Consider the following 10,719-nt stretch of genomic DNA (forward strand, 5'->3'; position numbering starts at 1 on the left):
ACATACTGCAGGTAGTTCGCACTGTTATTAGATTTCATGAACAAAGTCTTTTTGTTGTGAAACTGTAATATTTAGAAATCTGTTTCTTTAGTTAGTTGCACCTATTTTTATTAATATAATTTCAAACATCATTTTCGTTCTTTGATAGTTACGTCTCTCCAAAAAAAAAAAAATCTAAATTATTTATTTATTATTAAAACATATCTTCTTGATTTTAACCTGAATACCAAACATAAAGTTATTTTCACTCCGTAAAAACAAGCAAACAAAACAATCGTGGCAAACAATCCTGCCACGCCTGTCTACAATACACACTTCCGCTGTTACCCCAACTGTTAGCGGTTGCCATAGAAACAGTAAACGCAATTGGTTAGCCTGGAAACCATCGTCAGGAACTCTGATCGGAGCGCTGTATTTTACAGTTTTGGCACTTTGTTTGATAATTGTGCTGCTTTACCCCCACGCCATTGATACGAAGACATGTCGCAAAGGTAACCTTTCCAAAAAAAAACCTTGTGGAATTTGTTTTTACGGTTGTTTCATTCCCAAGTGTTTAGCTTCTCAAAGATATTTTAGCTAGCTGCTGATGGGAGGATTTCAGAGACACATCAAGGAAGAAAATAAACTACTTACAGGTTTAGTGTCTTGCCAATCAAAATGCATGTCAAAGCGTTCAGTTCATTCTACTAAGTCCTTTAAGAAGATTAAAGAAAGTAACTTTCAAACCATAAAGTAATCAAACAACATCCTGCTGGCAGGAAATCTACTGAACCACTGAGATTACGTCACGCGTCCTATTGCCACTTTTTGTTATTCACAGTCAAGTAATTATAGAAACTACTTAAACTCGAGTGGAATTTATTTTGAGCTTTCTCTAATACTCAGGGTCAAGATTATGCATGCGGATTAAAATACATAAATACTTTCACTCCATTTCAAAAAGTAGTTTAGATATGTGTGTGAGATCCCTTTTCTGTTAACACATCCAACTTGTGTTCAAGTATTGACCTAAGTCTCACCTTCAGTGGAAATGAAATCATTAGAATAATTAGGAATAACAACTGAGGTACAAACCTATGGGACTTGGAAGTACTGGAACATTAGTGTCCCTGTCCGCAGTGAAGCGAGTTTAACAGCAACATGGATTTAGAGGTCGCTGACCTGAATCAAAGCCTTGAAGTTTGACTAAAATTTGCAGCTGCCCGTATGAGCAGGCCAAATTCTTTCACGAGAAAAGTTTTATGGTGAAAGAAAGATATAGTGGCCACAGTGAAAAATGTTGGTGAGAGGAGTAAGGCGTTCCAACAAAAAACACTGTCATGCTGCCAAAGGCTCTAATGCATTGCACAACATAAGTGGAGTAATAAAGCAATTGATTAGAGATGTTTCACAAACAATTGAATTAATTTAAATAATCAAAAGTACTCTATGGTTTTATAACTCATTAAATCATAATTTGGAATTAGATGCAAATTATGCAGATGCATAGTATGGAACCCCATACTATGCATCTAGTATTGTAATAATACAGCTTTTTTTTTTGCCAGGGATCTATGAACAAGTACACACCACTATACCTTAATGCTAAATTGTATTTTGAGGTACAATTTACAATATATTGTTCCATTAGGAGACTCTTGCCTGAAATATAATGTCATGGTGTAATATTTCTTGTCTTTCCTTTATTTTATCTCTGTGTGTACGCTGTTCCAGTTCCTACAACCAGGTCTGGAAAGAGGCCATGTCAGAGCTGAGTAGGCTCCTGGCTGAAGAACTACCTCCTGTGCCCCCTCCACCTCAGCGAGACAGAGTGGTGTTCTTCCAGCAGCTGGCAACCCTTTATGTGCGCTATGTTCAAGTCTTCAGGCAGCTGGAGGAAGCCCACAACATGCTGGTCCACCCTCAGAAGAGACGACTTATTCTTCTGCTTCTCAAGGGCGTAATGGGGCGGGTGCTAGAACTGAAGTATGAAATGGTGGAAAAAGAGTTTTCAGAGTACCACTATGTGGATGACATCCTGCATGCACTGAAACTCACACCTGTAAGTTTTTGTTTTTTGAAAATAGGTTTATTTAGTTTTCATACACTGTATATTTACTGTTGATAAATCTCAAGTGCTGTGGAAAATGTTTGGCTACTGTACATAATTCTTCTGATTTTGCTTTATGTCACACTTGAAAGTTTCAGATGAAACAAATTTTAATATCAGCCAAAGATAGCCTGAGTCAACACAAAAAGCACTTTTAAAATGATGGTTTCATATATTAAGGAGAGAGGCTGAATGCAGTTAAGTCCTTACAATAATAAAGATCCTGCTTAAAAATGCCTACTATGGGAGAGTTTCAAAACCACTGCTCATGAAAACGAACAAAGGAACATCTCACATTTGCCACAAATAATTTGCAACCCACCTCTACAAGTCTTGGGGAATGTACTCTATGGACTGATGAGAAAAAAGTACAACTTTGTGGAGGGTGCGTGTCCCGTCGCAGCTGGAACTAAGACAGCATTTCAGTAACTGTGACAAAAAACAAAATCAGAGGAAATATTTAACTGGCCAATAGTTTTTCATGATACTGTATGCATTTGTAAAGGATAACTCTCAAACTCTTAGCTTCATTGTCTTTTTAGTCTGCACTTGAGATCCCCATTCCATACTTCTTTGTCGGTGAGCGCAGCAAAGAAATTGAAGAGCGAAAAACGATGCTGCTGGATGTCCTGAAAATATCGGAGTATTCAAAAGACCTTGACGTAGGTTAAAATGACACTACTTGTAAATAGAAGTCTTAGACTTGAAATAACTCACTTGATTGTGGTACATGATAGGTATTTTGTTTACCTAAATACAAAGAAAGAACCACAGACAACATTTATGAGTTTTCAACCAAGCTTCTGCAGAAGGAGAAAACATAGCAAACCACTTCTTCAAGGTGTTTACCATGCGTTCTGACACCCTGCAGCAGAGCCTGTCTTTTTATTAAGCAGGAGAAAGAAGTGAGTCGAGAGTGAAATGTGGGAGAGTGATAAATCAAAGAATGGCTATTCTGAAACAAGGAAGAACACATAAACTAACACACAGGCCCTTTAAGGAGGATCCCTAGATTAGAAAGCAGCTGTAGCTTCAAGGTTTAGGGAAAAAGCAAAGTTTGTCTTTGTGATGGACCGAGCAGTTAAGGAACAGCCAGGCACCGGTTCAAAGTCAAAAATAGTTATTTTTTATTTAACCCAAAACAAAACTTGGGTAAATAATAGAAAAAATGACAAAATTTGGGCCCATAAAAGAGGTCAAAGTAACAGACATCCACTCAGACTAACTCAAAAAACAGACCTCCCAAACAGAGACAAAAGGGGACTTAAATACTGGCTGATCAGGCCACATACAAAACACAAAGGGGAAAATACACAGAAACCTAACTGAAACTAACATAGCAAATCCCATTCCCCCCCTCTGAATGATGAGTAATGGTGTGAACCAATTTGCAGTCTCAGCTGGCTTGCTCCACCCCTTCTCCACCTCTCTGCTCTCCTAAGGATTGGGCAGCCAGCACTTAAACTCAGAAACAAAACAAAGATTAAATCAAGCAAAACACAACAATATAAACTAAAATGTGCGCACTTATTCTAGAATACACTGTGATGTGTTGCTTTCTAAACAAAACCAGTTATTCTGTAAATTAAATCCTAAACTTAAAGAAATCCAAATATAAGTGAAATGAACTTATTGCGTGTGGTGAGAGTGAATATTACCACATTTGTGTGGCTGTAACTGCAGCCATCACAGTCTTTCACACTGTTTAACAGTTTCTTCCTCCCTGGGGTGTGAATACTAAACCTTTAAATGAAAAACAAACTAGTAACTACTTATGTAAGAATGATAACAAAACATAATTATTCTAACAGTACACATGCAAGCATTTAACATTAAAAACAACATTAACATGAAACATTATTTTATATTAAAAGCAAGACTTAATACTTAGCAGATCACTCTTTCATTCACAATCAGAGAATTATTTGTGTTGCTTTGTTTATCATGTTTGTGATTTTTTTTTGTGGTACCTGCAGACTTCAATGGACAGAGTTATGACTGAAGAGGAGGCCATAAGGATCATTCAAATGGTGGAGAGGGCGTGGCAAGGGAGGGTTAGGGCGAAGTTAAACAAAGAAATCAGATTTAGCAATTTCGACAGACGGCACAGGGCCAAGACCGCTGGATCAGCTTTCAATGAGTTGGCCGCCATCCGCATTCAGAAGGTTGTTTCTCATAAACATTATGTGACATTTTCTCTGTCTGGCATTCATCTGTTGGACCTTATTTATTCGGGTTGAACTTTATTTGCAGGTATGGAAGGGGTACTTACAAAGAAAGAAAACAAAGATTGCTCGAGATGAGGAGATGATTTTTCTTGGAATGGTAAATCAGATGATCCATTTTGTTGTGTATTCTGAACCTTGAAATTATTTCTTTTTTTTTAAAGCTACCATTTACTGTATGTATTAATAGTCCACCATAAGGCATTACTTTAAGCTTGAGCTCATGATTTTTCTACTCTAAATTTTGTATCTCTTTTTGCCCTAATTACCTTTCTAAAATCTTGGAACAAGTACGTTTTGTTAACATATTAATTATTTTTGCCAGGTTATGGATCCAAAATACCAGGCCCCTCTTGCAGCAGAGATTGATGCCCAAGCTATTGACACTTCCATTCGAGTTAAGCAAAAGAAACACGAGGAGGTTTACCTAAATGCAATAGATGAAATTTTGAAGCAAATACGAGAAATGGAGTGGAATGACATCAGCAAGACGTTAAAAAATCAGATTCGACAGTGGTTTTATGAATGTCGGTGAGGTTTGGGCCTATGAATCCTTTTTCTTTTTTGCAGTAGGGTTGTATTTGCTGATGCAAATAAGTATTTTCAAAATTATTGAAGTCAATGAATGACACTGATTTCTTATTCTTCATTATGTTTCAAAGTAATGACACAGGACTATTTCCAGACTACCCAACTGTTGATGAGGGAGGTTCAGCCATCATATTTGCTGAAAAAACCCCTCAGCAGGTAAAATGCATCATGAATTAAATGCAAAAATAAATATTTTCTGGATATTTTGTAAAATACTGTTTGCCACTTTCAGTTAGTGGAAGAAATTGCTTTAAAAGAAGAGGAGGAAGCAACGTCCAAATCAAAAGGGAAAGCGAAAGGGAAGGACGACAAGAAGGAAAAAGGGAAGAAAGACAAGGGAAAGGGGAAGGGTGCAGAGGAAGTAAGTGAAAACATTTGAACTTTTGAGCAAATCTCACCAATGTATAAGTCTATTTGAGTTTGGATATTTCCTAACATCCTTAAAGTCTCACTTTGACAGCATATTGCTTGTTTGTGATGATCTAATGTAACTTTGTTTGTACCCACAGGATGAGGAAGGATTGACGATGATGCCATCTGCTTTTCTTTCAGAATTGGAAGTGGCAAACAAAAGATATAAAGGTGGTTTCACATGTAAAATTTTAAAGAAATCTGATGTTTGAAGACTGTTTACAGTCCCAGATTTTTATGATGAAAATACGATTTCTGAGTACACTCAGAAGTATGCCTGTGAGTGTACTTGCGCTCACTAGCATGAATATATTGTGAGTAAAGAAAGACAAAGTGTCATAATGGTTTTATTCTATGTTGTTCTTATCTTTCCTCTAAGTAAAAGAGAGATGTGAAAGAATTGTTGGCATTACCATAAAACTTTACAAAATCTTTCTACTCACAGAGGTTTGGAAAAACCGTAATGAGACTGAAAACTTCAGTCAGATTCATGAAGTGGAGTTGATAAAGGAAGAAATGAGAAAAATTGTAGAAGCGGAAGTTCGATTACAGGTATTACTGTACCCGTGTCACTGTTGATTTTATTTAACCATAAAACCTTCCTTAGTTTTTGTCAGCTCAAATTATTGCTTAAAATTCTTAAACGTTGATAGAAAACATAATTTGTACACTTACCTAGCTGACCAATCAACTGTGCTATATTTGTACTGGTTTGTGCGGCCAAAATATTTTCTTTTGTGCTGGTATAATTTTTAAGATTTGAAAAACATAGGGATGTAACTTCACACAGGTGTGTCACTGGTGTTGCTTTCGTATTGTTGGCCCTCCTCCCTGAAGACATGAGAGCAAAAAGGACAAAAAAAAACATCACAAGTTTTTTCTCTAAATGAGAAAAATCCCTAAAAGCGAGTATTATTAGTTGAATAAACAGCTGCTAATAGTATATATTATAATATATATATATATATAATAAGCAGCCATCTACCAGTCGCTGACATAGGATTGAAGAAAGTTTGACTCATTCCTCACATTCAGTTGCAAAACCTTTGAGGGCTTTTTTGTATGTCTAACCTTTTTGAAGTTATCTTCAAAAAGATCTATCTAGCTACAACACACTCCACAGACAGTCAGTCAGACAGACAGATGTTCTCTCACCATTTTTTCCCTCTTTTGTCAGGTTGATGAGGAGATGCGAGAGGAACTTGCTGAGTTGAAGTTGGCTGTAGATAAAGAGAAACCTGGCAAACAAAAAGGACCAAAGGTACGAACATTAAAATCTGACCTAATTTTGCATGCATAGCTTTGACGTGATTATTATCTTAATTGACTACACAGAAGAAAAAAGGGTCTAAAGGTGGAAAGAAGAAGAAAAAGGAAAAAGATCTGACACCTGATAGGTGATGTTAAAGGGATCACATACATTTGTAAGTTTCAGGGAACAAAACAAAACAAAAAACCCACCAAAATAACATAAACATAATTTCTTTACATCTGCTAGAACCCTCGAGTCTCTGTGTGAAGAGCTGGTGCAGCAAGGCTTATTGAAACGGGCAAAAAAATTCCGTATGCAAGATTTCTTGGGTAAGACTTTGGTAAATGTATTTTTTCTGTAGTTGTATTTGTGATGTTTACCTCAGATTGCAAGAGATGTGTGGAAACAACCAAACTCTTAAATTCATTTTCATCTGCCATGAAATTAGCTATGATGTGCTGCCCTCTTCTGGCTCCTTTGCCAGCTTATGTGAAAACCGATTAAACTAATAAGTCGTTAGTGAATGTAGCTTCTGTAAAATTTGTTATTAACTGTTTATTGAGGTTTATTTATAGATTTTGGCATAAGATGCTAACTATTTAAGCTAAATTTTTATATTAATGACAGTGATATGTTCTTTAATGATAAAACTACCTTCTATATATTAAAGAGACTTCATTTAACTCTTAATCAAAAATAACAGGCAAATAACAAAATTACTGTTTTCTATTTCCTTTTCAGGTGACTATAATTATCTTGGTACTACATTGAGACAAAGTGACATCGAGCCGATGCCATCATTGTTAGATGTCCGTCAAGTCTTATCTTTATATGGAATTTTACCATTAGGTATGAAACTTATTTGAAATACTTTGTATTTAAAACAATAATATTAATGTATGTAAACATGAATTTATGATACATCTGTGGTTTGCAGGCGCTCCAGAGGTTCATGAGAAGGCTCCTTTAATAAAGTCCATACTGCTGGTGGGTCCGGTAGGTGTGGGCAAGAGCATGTTGGTCCATGCAATTTGCCAGGAGACAGGGGCCACTCTGTTTGATTTGTCCCCCTATACGACAGCGGGAAAGTACCCAGGCAAGCCTGGACTGACCATGATGCTTCATATGGTGTTTAAGGTAGTACTCTGGATGCCAAAACATTGCTTCAGTTTTCCAGTATTACTTAGATTAGTGGTTCCCAAAGATTTTCTGGGCCCCCCTATTTATTACAATAAAATCCCCCCCCAAAAAGAAAACAAAATCAACTGGCACACACTTCATTAAACCAGACATAAGCCTATACACATATTTTGTTTTCAAACTCCACTGAAGTTTATTTCACACTTCGGGTTGCAACAAAATACACTACAAACCATCTTTACAGTGAAACACTTTTGTGTAACTATTTTCTTTTTTTTTTTCATTCATTCATTCCACTTCCCGCGCCCCCGAGGGGGTGCGCGCCACGCTTTGGGAACCACAGACTTAGATGTTAGGATTGAGGACATCCTTCAAAGTTGCTATATTTCTATATTTCCATGTAACTCTATTTGAGAATGTCAGCGGAAAACACATAATTTTTAAGTATTTTCCACAGAGATTATTTGAAAAAGTTTTTTCCTAATTTGAGAAGCAGAGGTTTTCTAGACCGTTGTCACATACTGTAAATCTAAACATTTGGGTTATAAGAACAACATAAGAATCAGAGAAGGTGTTGCCTAAGAGTTCATGCTGACAAAATTTCTTTCTTTGTGGTTTATTTTTTTGCCTTTAATAAGTCTAATCCAAAAATGTCCAGATCATAATATCCATTTAGTCTCCAGAACACGTCAGATTTTTGGGAAAGATGATTCATTTTAATGGCTTACAAACATTATGATTGTCAGAGATTAAAATATTTTATGTACTGAATGTTCTTTTAGCAGTCGGTCAGCCAAATAGTATAAAAACAATTTTTCATAGTTGATTTATATACAGGTTGCAAGACTTTTGCAACCCTCTGTGATTTGGATTGAAGATGCGGAGAAAATGTTCTACAAAAAAGTTCCCAAGGATGAAGAACAGGTACTTTAGATAAAAAAAAACAAAAACATTATAGAACTGTCATATTGTAAAACAAAATATCCTGATTGATTTAATTTCATTGCAGTTTAACTCTTTTGTGTTTATGAACAGCTGGAACCTAGGCGACTGAAAAAAGATTTGCCCAAGTGTCTCAAACTGATCAAGCCAGAAGATCGTGTCCTGATAATCGGAACAACAAAAAGCCCACAAAATTCTGATACTAAAGCGATGTGTAAAATGTATGGCAAAATCATCCTCATCCCAAGACCTGACTACGGCTCAAGATACAGTAAAGACACGGCACACAATACTTCATAACAATGATGAAAATTAAATTTGTAGTAATGTGGAATAAAATAACTATTAATTCTGTGTAATTTTAGTTTTGTGGGAGAAACTTATTAAAAAGCAAGGAGGAAAAATAACAAACGATTTGGACCTCACCTCTTTGACGAAGGTAACTGATGGCTACACTCCAGGCCACATGGTGCAGGTCATCAGCAGTGTTGTCACCAAAGATCGCATCAATGACCTGACAAAGCAACCCCTCACTGCTGATGATTTTATTGTACCACTTGCCAAGTTTGAGCCCGTGCTCCAGAAGGAGGAAGAGGCGATAAAAGTATGTTGAAGCAGCAATATTTAAAAAGCAATTTAAGGGAGGTTTAGAAGAAGAATTCTGATTCTTTCTGTGGTATAGTTAAAGTTGTAGGTAGAAAAAGTAGAAGAGTCTTTTATATCTGATTTCAGAATATGATGTTTTATATTTTTAAGCTATGTATTTAAAACATTTTCTTTGTTTTTCTTCAGAACTGGTATGCAAAAACACCTCTAGGAAAAAGACGGATTAAAGCTGCTGCTGAAAAAGAAGAAGCAGTGCTTAAATTGAAAGATGCAAAGAACAAAAAGAAAAAATAAAACTGCACAAAAAGTAAGGACATTTTGTTTGGTCAGTATTTGTTGCTATAACATCACTTGGCAGTAAGTCTATATATTTGGAAAACCTCCTTATTTTGTATTTAAATTGTGCCACATTTTAAAGGAAAATGCGTTTGTTGGCTTTTCATTGTATGAATGTAAAACTTTTCAAAGCTCCACTGTAATCTGAGAGATATCGAGATGAGATTTCGCAGTCATTGGCAATTCAGTATCTCCACTTTAAGAAACTGAGTTCTATTTTTGAACACTTCAATGCGCACCCCACCATATCAGGGTTTATCTTATGCTATCTTATGCAAAGAGGAATCGCCTCTGAGCCAATTTTGGCCATTCATATTTCTCCAAAGGAAGTACAGAAAATATAGTCGACTGCAAAATGACTGGAGGTGTCAAGCAGCATTACGCTTAAAACCAAACCTTACGTTATCACTTCATCAGTTCATCAAAGACAACTTATACAAGTCAGCTGATGCAAGTCTGAAACTACATCTCTTGATAAGTTATGGGCGAAACAGAGTTAACTGATTCAACTTCCATTTCAGTTCTTTAAAATCAACACAGACACCTCTATTCCCCCTTGAAGGTTTTTTGAGTTAGTTCTAGAGTAAGTAACACAACCATATTGGCTGTTTCACACCAAGTGGTGGAAAGTGATCCCACACTGGTGTGTGATCAACTTAGTGACCAATCTGAGCCGGAAGTACCAGGCTGTGGTGGTTGTATGGTGGGACCACCATACACTATTTGTTAAATTAAATCATTAAATTAGTAATATGTCTTGTTTCTTCAGACTTCAATCATCTGATCGAATAAGGGACGTCAAACAAGAGCCAGTTGCAGAAAACGATGTTGGCATTTGGCAAAGAGGATCTGGCAAGTTTTTCCAAGGGACAACCAACACACTCAACTCTGCTGCCCAACAATTAAATGCTTTTTCCTTACAAATGCGACCCCATTTAGAGGAAATAAACAAGCTTTCTAATGGAGTAAGTTGCATTGCCAAGAAAACAGTGGCAATTTATCAAACACAAATGCTCTTATTTTTGTGTTGAATACATGTTGTAAGAAAATCTCACTTTCATGTTTCCTATTAAATATTCCAGTGAGGTTCTAATTAATGTCTTTATAATAAAGATTTCTCATATTTA

At 36.2% G+C, this 10,719-nt stretch overlaps 1 protein-coding gene across 2 annotated transcripts; it reads left to right on the plus strand.

Moving 5' to 3' along the window:
- Window positions 1-305: 305 nt before the first annotated feature.
- zgc:153738 (dynein regulatory complex protein 11) lies at window positions 306-10,719 on the plus strand. 2 transcript variants are annotated; one of them, XM_032573272.1, is made up of 20 exons: window positions 306-491; window positions 1,714-2,041; window positions 2,632-2,751; window positions 4,066-4,254; window positions 4,343-4,414; window positions 4,640-4,845; window positions 4,977-5,061; window positions 5,138-5,266; window positions 5,415-5,487; window positions 5,762-5,868; window positions 6,494-6,577; window positions 6,652-6,713; window positions 6,815-6,897; window positions 7,310-7,417; window positions 7,506-7,705; window positions 8,546-8,632; window positions 8,744-8,921; window positions 9,016-9,254; window positions 9,443-9,563; window positions 10,362-10,719. In XM_032573272.1, the coding sequence occupies exons 1-19, from the start codon at window positions 481-483 to the stop codon at window positions 9,548-9,550; spliced, it is 2,469 nt and encodes an 822-aa protein (XP_032429163.1). In that variant the 5' UTR covers window positions 306-480; the 3' UTR covers window positions 9,551-9,563; window positions 10,362-10,719. The 2 variants fall into 2 exon arrangements, with proteins under 2 accessions (XP_032429163.1, XP_032429162.1); XM_032573271.1 differs by having other exon boundaries at window positions 9,443-10,719.

The sequence above is a fragment of the Xiphophorus hellerii genome, chromosome 9 (genome assembly GCF_003331165.1).
Source record: "Xiphophorus hellerii strain 12219 chromosome 9, Xiphophorus_hellerii-4.1, whole genome shotgun sequence".
In the NCBI taxonomy this organism is placed as follows: Eukaryota; Metazoa; Chordata; class Actinopteri; order Cyprinodontiformes; family Poeciliidae; genus Xiphophorus; species Xiphophorus hellerii.